Consider the following 13528-nt stretch of genomic DNA (forward strand, 5'->3'; position numbering starts at 1 on the left):
GGGGGGGCACAGAAGCCGCCCCGCAGGCAGACTCCACAGTTAGGGGCCCGAGGACGAGGACTCCACAGTGGTGGCAGTGGGGGGCAGCATACAGCTCCCATTTTTATTTGCCCTGGGGTCCTCATCATGCTGGCTCCCTATGGCTCCCCAGACCTTCCCAGGTCCAGGCGCCGTAGGGGTGGGGTGGGGGGTTAGGAAGGGTTGGGCGGTTCTACAGCCAGGAATTAGCTAGACCTCATTACACATCCCCACCCCAAAGTCACTGACACCACCGCAGACCCAGGCCTGGCCTGAGCCCCAGGGCAGCTGGCACCCCGTGCCTGGGCATCTCACACTGTGGCACCCCGCAGCTGTCCCCAGGGCCATGACCCAGGCAGGACGAGGGACGCCCGCCCTTACCCCCGAAACCCCCGCTATGACTAGGACTTGGGGGCAGCACAGGGCGCCAGGACCTCTGAGCACCCCAAGGAAGCGCGGCGCGGGCGGGCTCGGGCAGGGCAGGTCAGAAAAGTCTTGGAGAGGGCTGGAGGTGATGGGGCGCCAGGCGCCTGGGGTTCAGGGGGCCGGCGGCGCCAGGTGCTCGGGGCCCAGACCCAAGCAGGAAGCCTGGAGTCAGGGGGTCCCGGGGAGCAGCAGGGCAGGCGGCCGTGCCACCCCGACCCTGCGGCCCCCTCGACTCCCGGCCACACTTCCCGCAGGGACGCGGCGCCCCAAGGCTCCTGGCGAGCGGCGGCCCACGCGGGCTCCGCGGCAGGCGGCGGCTTGGCCGTCCCTGGCTGTGGGCAGAGGTTCCCCGGGCCGCGCTTGCGGAGACCTGCTGCCCCCTGCAGGGCGGGTCCGGAATCTCGGGGCGCCCGCAGACCGCAGGGAGGAGCACGACTGCGGGGCTGGGGGGCAGTGGGCAGGAGCTCCGACACCCCAAGTGTCACACCACCCAGGCCTGTCTTCTCCCAGGCCTGCACCCCTCTCTTGGCCCTCGCCCCCACCAGGGCCATCTAGCTCCACCCGCCTGACCTGACGTTTTGACCCCTCACGGAGCCAGCTGGGGCCAGGCTCGCGGGAGTGGGGTGCTCCGCCCACCACAGGGATAGAGACCCCGCCCCGGGTGGGCCTGTCCAGTGAGGCCTTGTCAGACGCTCCCGCCTGCCAGGCTCTCCTGGGTGTCGTCTCCCCCAGAGCTGCACCCGCGTGGAAGCCCGTCTCCAGTGCCAGCAGGCACAGGGCAGGTTAGTGGGTAGGTCGGTAACAGGTCCAGATCCCTGAGGCCTTCTCAGGCTTTCGTGAGCTTGTTATGCCCCTGTGGGCAAGCTCGCAGGCTGGCAAAGCAGAGCAGCCCGAGAGTAAATCGTTGCTCTCGTCTCCGCGCCCTCTGGCGTCCTCTCCTGGCCTCCTCCCCTCGCGGCCGCCCGCTGCTCTGCTCGTGTTTTCTGACTCCGCCTCCCGGCTCAGGTGCACACTCCCACATGCCCGCACCACGCTCCAGGTGGCCACCGGAGGTGCGTGTGCCTCAAGCCCACGCTCCCAAGTGCCTTCTGCTAGCACAATCACGGCTGCAGGTGATCGAACCAGAGGCCAGCGGCGTAAAAGCCCGACCAGTCCCCATTTGCACTACACCTGCCCCGGGCGCTCTGACCACCCGGGCTTGAGAAGGAGCAACGATAAACTGGGCCTGCCCTTAGGTGGGGAACATCAGCCGTCTCCCCCGGGCCCCCTGCCCGGTCAAGGACAGGAACGGTGTCTTTCCTCTGAGGGTCTAAAAGCCTTTTGCTTTCCCACTGTGCCTGACCAGTAGAAACCGCCTTATCGGAGACCGCATCAGCCCAGGGCAGACTTTCCTGCTGGGCTCCCCAGAGCGCCTGCAGCCAGCCACGAGGCGCTTCAGTAACTCGGACCCCCTCTCAGGTCAGAGCACAGCAGAGGTGAGGACTCTCGTGCAGCAGCTGCCGCACAGTTGACGGGGAGGTGCTCTTTCCAGATGAGAAGCCGCACGCCGCGGCCTTGTCCACTTGGCCGCGCAAAGGAATGGCCGCAGCCCTGACCAGGAGACGCCCATGCAGCGATCGGGGCGGGGTTCCGCACGAGCAGCACCCAGCCCAGGCTTCTTCAGGATAAAGAACTTTACTCTTCAGGCCTCATGTCTCCCTGCTGCACGTAACACAAGAAATGAGGAGGCAGGCTGGGCAGAGACGAGAGCAGAGGGGGGTGGCCCCAGGCCTGGTCAGCCTTAGGGTGGGGGCTGGTCAGCTCCTTGAAGAGCCGCAGGTTGGACTGGGGAGCGAGGCTGGGCTGGCAGAAGCGGGGCCTCCTGTTTCAGCCGGTGACCTTTCCGCTGGCACTAAGGCAGCCCTGGCCCAGCTGCCAGGGAGGTGGGAGAGGCCAGGCCTGCCACTTCCAGTAAAAGGCGGGGTTTGGACACAACCACATGCCTTAGAAGCCTCGTTGCTATCAAGAATGCTACCAAGTTGATTAAGGCACTTGTTCTTGGTTACCCCGAGTTGTTCCTGACAACTTGACAGTTGAAACCAAGAGTGAGTGGAGTCGAAGGCAGGAAAAACAGTTTCTAGGTCCCAAATGCCACCTCCTCTGGCACAGAACCCCTGCTTCTCCTCCCCACAAGGTCGGGGGGAGCCAGGCCAGGTCTCCAGGGCTGACAGTCACCGAGCCAACCCTCCACTCTGAGCTATGGCTTCTCTGGTATCAACTTCACAAAGATTGGCGTTTGGTTTCAAAGTCACCGAGCGTCAGTAACCCCCCGGGCCTGGCAAGCTCCCCCGGAGCTGTGCAGACGGCCCTCCACCCGCAAGCCGGGCCACCCTTCCTCTGTCTGGGCCTCGCCGAGCTGCGCCCGCCGGTGCCAAGCTGCTCCAGTTAACATTTGTGTCAGTGTTTCCATTATAAAACGCCTTTTTCCCCTTCAAGAATATATGACCCAACTGCTAAATCACCCTCCGGGCCTCAGGCTGGCAGGCACGGCGTTATTTCCTCTGCCCAGACGGGGCTGCGGACCCGCTTGGAAGGCACCAGGCTCCACCTTCCAGGTCCCCCAGGACCAGCACTCCTTGTGCACCAACACAGGCCGTGAAGGGCCACCCTCTGCACCACTCATCCCACCAGGGGAGGGACTGGAGCCTCAGCCAAGGACCATCAGCCTCGAGAAAGGCTACCAGGGTGAGCCGCTCAGAAGAGGCCTAAGAGGGAAATCTGCTGCTCCGAAGGGCCGACAATCTGACGAAGTCCTGATGTCCCAGTGGCCAAGGAAGGGGCTGGAGGGCATCCAGTCACAGCTCCCGCCAACACAGTGCAGTCGCCCAGTTCAAAATATCCTTGGTGACAGCTCTCAATGTCCAAGAATCAAAGCACAGCAGCTTTACAATGTAGGAAAATTTAATACATACTATATAAACAACATTATTTACATCAGAAATCACTAGGACAGTGGCATTTTTCACAAATATAAATTAATTACTGTTGACTCAACAGGTTTTTAAAAGTCCACAATTTTACAATAAGGAAAAACCACCTGTCCCAGACGAGTGGGTGCAGATGGACTAAAGCAGCCTGGACCCTTGGCCTAGCTCTCCAGCCCGACTCGCTCGCCCTCAGCACCGAGAAGACTGCTAGGGCCGGGCCCGGGCCACCGCTCCCGCTGACAGTGGATATTGGTCTGTAGGGTTTCAGTGTGTTGTGTGAACTTGTAACCTGCACCGCGTCCTGATGCAACCGTCACGTCAGGCTGGGGGTGGGCGCGCTGACCTGGTCCGCCGAAGGGCTCGAGGAATGAATGGCTGGAAGGAGAGTGGGCCAAGGGCGGGTTCCTCCGGAGCCTGGGGCTTCCCGGCCCTGTGCCGGGGCCACGGCGACCAGGGTAACCCTTGTCGCTTGGGTTTTAGGTGATGCTACTGTCCTTCGTCCTCCGCCCCTGCGGTTTCCACCCAATACGTCACCCCGCTTTCCAAAGCCAGTTCTGGGACTCACCCCCAGGTGCGCGGGCTGCCGCCCCTCCCCCCGCGCGCGTGTCTACCGGGGCCAACTCCTGGTGCTGCTTAAGCACAGCTTTCAGACTGATTCCGGATCAGTGTGGACGTGCCTCCTTTCCCCGCCCGTCTCAAACACTTCAGCATCACAAAGGGATGCTTTTATGGGGATACTGTAGTTATAATCAATTTAACACTGATCTGGCTGATAATGCCTTTTGCTACATCGTATGGCACTCAAAGTCCTGAATGTGAACAAAAGGAAGTTGCTTTTTCCTCATGATGAGATCTCTCTGGGAATCACTCACATCTCCTATCAACAACTTCAGAGAAAAAACCCTGAATCTGCACCAGGAGGGCAGCGATGAATCCCGCTGCTGCCTACCCTCGCCGCGGACACGCCCTGGCTCCCTCAATCCTACCTCTTCTTGGCTGGGGCAAGACTGTATTTTCAGGGTCTGTATTTTTAGCATGAAGCTACCCTTGAGGTGTAAAACCCAGCCAGGACTTTCCACCTCCTCCAGCCTGACCACTGGCTGGGGGGCCCCATGGGCTCTGCTACCCGAGGAACAGCCCCAAGTGCCATGAGGAAAACAACAGGGTCGGGGTGGGCGCAGCCTCCAAACACCACGCACAGGGACCAAGTGTGCTCCCCTGGGGTGGGCAGGCCACTGAGGACACAGTCAGTAAAGGCGCCCATAGTGCCACCCAGGGTCCAGCCTGTGCATGACGGAGAGCTCACCCACTCCCCACCCTCCACCAGGTCTGGAGCTGAACCGGCTGCCCCCTCAGCGTGTGCACCCTCTGGGCCTGGACACATCAGCACACTGCAGGCACGCTGTAAGCTCAAGTCAGTGAGTTGGGCTGCGTCTAGAAAGGTCTTTGGATTTGCTAAAAATACTGACAAGAGATATTTGAAAGGAATGAAATGGAAGGTCCCCAAAATCAGACCAGTGGGAAGAATCTTGGATGGGCACAAGTGACTTCAGCCCCCCCCAGCCCTATCCAGTGTGACCCCAACTCTTCGCAGCTTGGTCACCTGTCCTGGATGGCCTGTTTTGGAAAAAAAATTTAACTTAGATTTATGCTTTCCCTAAGAGAAACTGAGTCTAACGCTTTTCAACTAGCAGTGGACACCTGTTGGCCATGGCGACTTAGCTCACCCACCCACCTGTGAGTGAGCAGAGGGAGTTCTCTGTGAATACTTCAAGCTGTGCAACAGGAACTAGAATGCAGTGGGAAGCGACACTGACCACATGCCCCTGGCACCCCTCTCTGGAAAACCACCCCCCTCCCCCGGGTGTGCCTGCCCCTCTTCCTCTGCAGGCCTCCTGGTTTCACTTCACAGCACAAGGCCCACAGCAGGGACTCCAGCTCCCCGGCCACACTCCCACCTGCCCGCCCACCCCACTCACCCTTCCCAACCATGGAGCCCTCTGCCTAGCTTACAGCACTCACATTAGGTGCGCTGGCCCCACTCCCCAAGCGCAAAAGGCCCCTCAGGAGACTGACCCTTTGAAATGTACAGATAGGTGGGGAGGACGGGTGCTGGCAAGAAGAGGCTGTTGTGGGGGTGGTTTCCCTCTCCTCACCCCAGCCCCACCCCTCTGGCACTATAGGGGCCTCATAATGTGGCCCGAGTGTCACTTTTCCCAAGAACATATCTGAGGGGCTGCTGTCCCCCTTTAAGTCCTACAGCGAGACCCCACCACTCAGCCCATGCCCCGCTCCCCCTCAGCCCGTCTGTCGTGGCAGTGAGGCGCTGTCCAGCTGCCCTGCAGCCTGAGCACGTGCATGCACGCAGGCCCATGCCTGCCCACCCCACGCCGTGTCCCAGGTCTACCAATCCAGCCAGAGAACGTTCACAACACTAAGATCCTTCCTCCTTCAGTGGGGACGCAACCCGGGAAGTGGGTACACAAAAGCCACCTCTTCCTTCTAGCACCCATTCGAGACGGAGGCCAGAACCAAGCCGCACAGGACAGGGTTGCCAGTGTAGGAGTGGTGACCCTGCCCAGATGGCCCAGACCATAGGCCCTGCTCTGCAAAGTGCCCCTCAGCCAGCGAGCCGCCGTTGCATGTCCAGAAACTCCACTCACTGGTCCAGATGACTGGCTACTGTTGGATCAGACCAAAAATATCCAGGTGCTTAGTGACTCTTGCTCTCCCCTTCTTTATGAGCTGTCTTTTATGTTTTTCGAACATTCCAGTTATAATCTGGGTTGTTTTTCTGTTCTAGGGATCTCTCCAAAGGAGACCGATGATCCAGGGGTGACTTGGAATCGTGAGGCGATTTCTGAGATGGAGGTGAACGAGGATCTGAGACAGCAGGGTGTAAGGGGGGCAGAGGCTGTTTATACTCCCCCATTTTGTCTGTGTGGAAAGAGCGGTAATGGTCTGAGGGTCCCTGGCCATGGTAGCCCATTGGGGGACGGTGGTCAGACATTCGTCGGAAATCCTGCTGGTGGTAATTCTGAGGCCGGAAGTCATCGGATCGCCTCCGCTTGGAGTCGTGGTGGTGCCTGGAAGAGAGGCGGAGGTGAGCGAGAGCCCGACACCAGTCCCACCCTTCCTCCTGAGCCCACTGGTCCGCAAGCGAGCAGGCTGCAAGCTTGTGTCACAAGAAATAGAAAAGACAAAACTAAAGACAACAAAAGGCTATTTTATATTTCTTGGCAAGACACAGGCCTGAGCCACACCCAGTCTGTGACGAGACAGGGTACACGCACCCACCAAGGGCACTGCTCGGTCGCACGACCTATAGGCAAACTGGCAAGAACACAAGCGTTTCCAGTCTCTGACCCAGCCCAGGGGAAAGAGAGACACAAAATTTGTTCTGTAAATTAGTAACAAGGAAAGTCACAATTAACCAAAATACTCACCAGTAAGTGACTGACTAATTAAATTGTTTTAAAAATGCATTTAGTGAAGAATATTTAAATTCTTTGTCAGGGCCACTGTAACTGCTTGCTCAACTATGAAAAGACAACTGGCTGTGTCAACGGTAAGAAGGCATTCAACCTGGTTAAGCATGTGTGAACTGACACTTCTCCAAAGATGCACAAATGGCCACTGAGTGCTCAGAAGATACTCAATGTCATAGCAACTCGGAACTGCAAGTGAAAAGTGCGAGGAGATGCCACTTAGTACCCACTAGCATGGCTACATATACATATATTTTAAAAGACAACAGAAAGTATGTTGGAGATGTGGGAAGCTGCAGTTCTTGACCTTGCTGGGAGTCAGTGACATGGTCCAGGTGCTTCGAAAAAAGCTTGGAAAAAAGTAAAACTGAACAACCATATGACCGACAGTTCCACACCTCAGGACACACCCAGAAGAAGTGAACACAAGTATTGATACAACACTTGCATGTCCACTTCTACAGCAGCATTATCCACTAAAGGATGGAAGCAACTCAAATATTCATTAATGAAGGAACAGGCAAACAGGATGTAATACACAGAGGCAATGGAATATTATTCGGCCATGAAAGAAATGAAGTATAGTCATGTGTCATGCGATGATAGGGAGCTGTTCTGAGAAATGCGCCCTTAGGTGACTCTGTCCTTGAAAACGTCACGGAGTGTGAACACATGAACCAAGACGGTGCTGCCTACTACACACCTGGCTACGTGGCACCACCATCACATACACAGCCTGCCCTTTACCAAAGTGCCCGGAGTGATGCACGACTGCGGTGAGACAGGCCACAATGTGATGAACCCCTAAAAAGGGCTAAGTGTTTAGAGAAGTCAGGAAACTCTTCCTGCACCAGTGAAATGGACCTGCAAATGGCTCCCTGGGGCCCAGAGAATAAAACGGTACACCTGTAACATGCGATTCAAGGCTCCTGCTCCCCACCCTATCCAACCTATTAACTTTTCTCAGCATTCCTCCTGGGGCCTGCCCTGGACGCGAGACTAATTCTTTTCTCTCTGCTTGGTTAACTCTTCCGAGAACAAATCAGTCACAAGCATTCCGTCTTCCCACAAGCCTTTCCTCAGCCTCAGGAAATACGCAACCAAGCCCCCTTTAAGCTGCCTCCTCAGTAACGTGCAGTAACGTGCAGCACGGTACTCCTCCCAGGCCTCAGAGTGACATGACTGTGTGGCTGCTATTTCCCCTATAAAGCAGCAGGGCAGCCAGCAAGCCCCTGTGGTACGCCCATGAACTCCAGTCCACCATCACAATACCTGTCGTAATAATCTCGGTGGCCCCGGTGGTCTCGGTCACTGCTGTACTGGTCATAAGGTCTCTTTCTGGACAGGTTGTTGGGCCGGTAGCTCCCAGAGCGGTGGGTGTCCATGTGCCGCCGGTCCCCATAGTGGTGCTCCTTGTACCAGTGCTGCTCATACTGGTGGTGCCTGTCACTAGCCCACGGAGGGTTGTTGCTGCCTCCGCCATAGTTGAACTTTCTTTCCCTCTGCCAGTCTCCTCGATCTGCAGAAAAAGAAAGTGATTTCATGACTACAAAAATTAGTTGGATTTTACTCCCACAGAAGTTTAAATGGAAAGGCTGAGCCAGACTATAAATAGACAATTAATTTCCTCCTTCTTGGCTTCTTTACTATTTGTTTGCATACCAATAATGAGTCTTAACATTTTAAGGCAAAAGAAAATTCACCATCTTTCCCTTTCTAAAGCTTTAAGAATTGTGATTTTTCATTTCCCACACCTGTTTTCCTTTCACCATGGGTCAAATTCTTAAGATTTCACCTCTCATCAAACAAAACAAAACAAAACAAAACAACTACACCCAAATGTTAACTTGGAAAATGGCACTACTAAATTTTACAGCTGCAGGTAATGCTCCTGTTTCCACATCTAAAGTTTATTTACATGCTGGTGCGTAAGCTGTGCCTGGTCTCTGAAACTCTTTCTAGACTATACTGATTATCATTCCCCACTTCACACCTGGGCCCCCCACCCCACCCCGTATAAATCACTTTCCCTCACTCGGCTCCACATCAACTCTCAAGCACAGGGCCCAACTGAAACATGTGAGCTTTGATAGCCTCCTTTCCCCTCTGGGGAAAAGAGCTGCACTTATTTGAATCAAGAAAGTGAAATCACAACGGTCCAGAAATGGAGTACAGCATGAGCTGAACTGGGGACTTGGAACCCGTGCCTGTGATTTTCCTTGGAAATAAAGTCTCTGCAGATGTAACTAAGCCAGGATTTCATGATGAGACATTACTCAGGTCAGGCCCTAACCCCAATGACAGACATCCTTTGAAGAGAAAGGCAGAGGGAACACAGAGATACAGAGAGGAAGGCCACATGGAGATGAAAAAGTGACTAGAGCCATGTGGCTGTGTTCAGGAACACAAATGTTGGCTGCAGGAGACCTGGAACAGAGTTCCCTCAGGGTCTCTGGAAGGAACCAACCCTGTCGACACCCGAATGTCAGAACTGTATGAAATTAATTCCCCTGCTGTGTGATGCCACCCAGCTGGTGGTGCCTTGTTATAGGCAGCCTAGGAAATAAACAGACTTAACCAGGAGAGCTATGTGGCCTCCTGGGAAATCCATCTTCTATATGCAATTAGGTTAAGGTTAATCATATACCACCAGGCAAATGTCTCCTTTGTTGGCATTCTAGCATTTTCCTATAAGCAAAGGGTGGTGCCATCAAGAAACCTATGCAGTTCAGATGTTTATACCATTGAAACAACATGAGTCAGCCAGTGACTGATCCAGGAGAGAAACAAATGGAAAGTTGGGCCTATTCAACCTAAGGATCACTAATCAATGACAGCCTGAAAGGATCATTTGAAAACCAAATGGAAAGTGAGATTTCAAAGAGTCCATGGTAAGGCAGAGAAGCTGAAATTCAAGCCAAGTCACTTATTTCCGAGAAACCAACAGTACTATCCATCTGGTTTTTTTCTTCATGAGGCAGGTCACTGGCTAGGAAGTACTGACTAAGGAAACGTGTGAGGAATACAAGGTTTAAACAAAAAACTACAGTTTGCTTAACAAACAGGGTTTTTTCAAAGGATCAAACAATAAAATTAGCGTACTTATGACTAACAAAACCAGTCTAATACCAAGAAAAACTCAATACAATCCATACAACTGGTTCTAGGAGCAGGGAAACAGTTCCTAACAATCTGGTGCAGTTATTATCTTCTACCCCTCCATAAAATGGTGCTGAACTTCTTGGAGATTTTAAGAGGCGAAGACATGGAACTTCTGCTTCCAGGTAGTTTAGAGTGGTTTGTAAAGAAGAATGAGAAAGGTCAGGTAAAGAAAATATAATCTGCTCAGAGACATAAAAGAGTAGACAAAGTAGAAAGGACTAAAAGGAGTAAGAGCTCCAAGAGCAGAAGACCTACAGCTCCGAGGCAGAACACCCAGGCTTCCCTGGGGTGGGGGCACCAGCAGTCTCTGCCCTTCCTGGGCTACAGGTGCATTAAACACCAAACACAGGGCCAGTGTGCCCTCAGGATACTTGCCAGAAGGGGCAGAAGGCTAAAAAAGCTAAGCTGAAAGCCTCCAACACAGCAGCGCAGTGTGGAGCACCTCAATATGGGCCCAGAGACCCTGCTGAGGAGAGGCAATTGCCGTGAGGAGCTAAGCCACAGAAGAGGGTGGCCAGAGGTGGCCCAGTTAACGCGCCTCCCATTATTCCATGTGCCCAGAAGAGGGGAAGGTGAATCATCTGAGGGAAGGTACCTGGTGCTTCTACTGCTTGTAAAAACGCATGTATCACCACTTACTCAGAAACAATTAGGCACACCCACATATAGCTACGGGACTGAAATCAAGAGAAAAAAGGCAGACAACAGAAAATGACTCACAATAATTCAGAGACTATGTTAGCAGGCAAGGACTAAGTAACTATTTTTATGTTCAAGAGAGGAAAAGATGAGAAAACAGCTTTCCAAAAGCTTGAGTTTTACTGTAAGGCTGAAATGCGTCTTTTTAAAAACAACGGAAATGCAAACTGAAGTTTAGAAAGTAGTGCACTTCATGTTGACTATTATGGAATAGATGATTCTTTGTAAAGTCTTGGATTGTGATTCCACGTACACTACATATTTTTTAAGGACTTTATTTTTTCTTAGAAGAACTGGGGAGTAGGCAGAGCTGTGTATGGATTCCAAGTAGGTCGGTCAGACACATACTGTGTGATCCCAAATAGGCAAAATAGCCACAATAAGCAAATCTACAGAGATAGAATGCAGACTAAGGAGAGTAGCTGCTTAAGGATCATGGGATTTTCCTTGGAGAAATAACTGTTTTGGAACTTTATGACAGAGATAGTGGTTGTACATGAAAACACAAAACAACAATGAACTATTCCCTTAAAATGGGTACACTGGGTCTCCCTGTGGTGCAAGGGGTTGGGTATCCATAGCCACTGCAATACAAGTCCGATCCCCGGCCAAGGAACGACCCACATGGTGTGGCAGACCTCTCCTACCTCCCCGCTGCCCCCTCAGCAGTGGATTTCAATAGATCCAACTGTTCTGCTCCCCACTCTGTCTCTGGGGAGTCCTCTCACCCCTTGCACCTCTGGCCTCCACCCCAGTTCTTGTATGTACAAATCTTTTTTTAAAATTTAAAAATAAAATGGTTATATGTATATGAATCTTATTTCAGCAGACACAAAAAAAGATTTTCTTGTTGCCGTTGCTATCATTTTTCCCACTCTTAATTTTTTTATTTAAAAAAATCAACTTATTCTAATACAAAGCACAAATGTACTACCACTCATCTAGCCATTCCTCTACTAGTGGGCATTCGAGTTTTCTCCAGCTTTTTGCCACATCCTCATGCATGCATGTTTTGTTTGTATGGGACAGATGCCTGGAAAAAGAAATACTGTTGTGAATGGGCCTACATATTTAGATAGTTCTGATTATTATCTGGGAAGTGCAACGATTCAGATTCTGTAATGTATGTGTATTTCACCTTTCAATTTTTTTTAAAAAAAGATTTTGTTTGTTTTTGCATAGAACAACTGCAGTGTAGGCCAGATTGGGGGGTTGGATGAGAGGATGCACCAGTGACAGAGTGCAGAGCAGAGCAAATGGATTGACTGAAATACACTGCAGTGGGAAAGACAGGGAAGCAGTGGGCAAGACAGAGCAGTACTCTGTGCCATGTGGGTCAGCTCCGCGGCCAGGCTTGAACTCAGGCCATCACAGTGATAGTGCTGAGACCTAATCCCTAGGCTACCAGGGAGCCCCCACTTTCAATTTTTGATAACCTAAATGGAGAAAAAAAATTGGTAGACTTGCTGCTGTTTTAATTTACAGTTCCCTAATAGCCAAGTCTGTCTTGTCAAACTGGTTTCTTCAACTTCCTTTTCTCCATGGATTCCTACTCCTAACTTTTACCCATTTTATTTGGTTATCCTTTGTTACTATTTTAAAAGGGTTTGTTCAATATTATCACTGTAGTTATTTAGCTAAAAATTGTTTCCCTCAGTTTAGCATTTACTTATGATAACTATGATCTTAAAGCTGACAGATTTTTGGATTGTTATCTCGTCCTTTATCTGAGGACAAAAAGTATAGCAAAATATGGGAGGAGGATAAAGTACACAAAAGGTCCAGTTGCTTTTCTAGAAAGTGAAACATTCTTCATTTTGTGCCTCTTAAAAAACCTCCTTAATGACCTACCTGCGTTGCTGAAGTGTCTCTTATTGGGATGATTGTAGTTATCTCTGGGGTGTCCATGCATCTGTGGGCCATGGGAGGCAGGCAAATGAGGCTTCTGTGGGTGCAGATTGTGGGGAGTATGGGACTGAGACATCAGGGAGTCCCGGCTTGAGCCTGAGGCCTCTGGTCTAAATGGCTTCTTACCACCAATCACATCATCTTTCTTCTTTTGCTCCTGCAGGGTAAAAGGAATCCAGAGACTTTCAAGATCCTAGGTTGCACTGCCAACAACAGCAGAAAAATCATCCATCATCTCTAAACATTTCCCTCTTGGCTTCTCACCCTCTGCCAACTTCCTTCTCACCGAAAGATACCCCTAAATCCCACTGAGTTCCCACACCACCAATAGCCTCACAGAGCCCCACCTGCTGCGCTGACCTACTGTCCATGCTGACATCCAAGCTTCACCAAAGCAGGTTGGGAATACGTGCTGAGAGCTGGATGTCACTGCTGGGGCTGAAACAGCTGCTAGCACCCCCAAGAATGATCATGAGACCATGTTAACTGGAACAATAGAACAATCCACTCCTGACTAGTCCAGCAGCAAGAGTTTCTATGCCTAAGCCATTAAGCTAAGTATCTAAATGTTCAGTTAACACCCCTCCTTTAGCACACAAGTATAACATTCCATATCAAAACATCAGAAATAGTAAATGAAAAATAAGAAATGTACAAAGGGTAAAGTAGCCTAAAATCCAAGCATGAAGAGAATTAGAGTTAATAATCTTGTTTGTCTTTCTAAGCCTTGTATATGTGTATGTGTGCATATATGTGTGTATGTGTGTATTTCACACACACACACGTACTTTTATTAGAACACAAAGAACTTGGTACATTTTGCACCAATACATTGTAAAGATATTCTCATATAAATACTAG

The 13528-nt window shown here is 51.7% G+C and overlaps 1 protein-coding gene across 2 annotated transcripts in view; it reads right to left on the bottom strand.

Moving 5' to 3' along the window:
* Positions 1-3383: 3383 nt before the first annotated feature.
* Positions 3384-13528, bottom strand: part of CHD2 (chromodomain helicase DNA binding protein 2) — a 94340-nt gene continuing 84195 nt past the window's right edge. For both annotated transcript variants that reach the window (XM_004693099.2, XM_012732736.1), the window contains 3 exons: positions 12611-12824; positions 8171-8417; positions 3384-6496 (listed from right to left, as the gene is read on the bottom strand). In XM_004693099.2, coding sequence (XP_004693156.1) covers positions 6163-6496; positions 8171-8417; positions 12611-12824 — 795 coding nt within the window. In that variant the 3' untranslated portion in view covers positions 3384-6162. The remainder of the gene's footprint in view (positions 6497-8170; positions 8418-12610; positions 12825-13528) is intronic.

This window comes from Condylura cristata, unplaced genomic scaffold (assembly GCF_000260355.1).
Source record: "Condylura cristata isolate star-nosed mole 26May11 unplaced genomic scaffold, ConCri1.0 scaffold00035, whole genome shotgun sequence".
NCBI classification, from domain to species: Eukaryota; Metazoa; Chordata; class Mammalia; order Eulipotyphla; family Talpidae; genus Condylura; species Condylura cristata.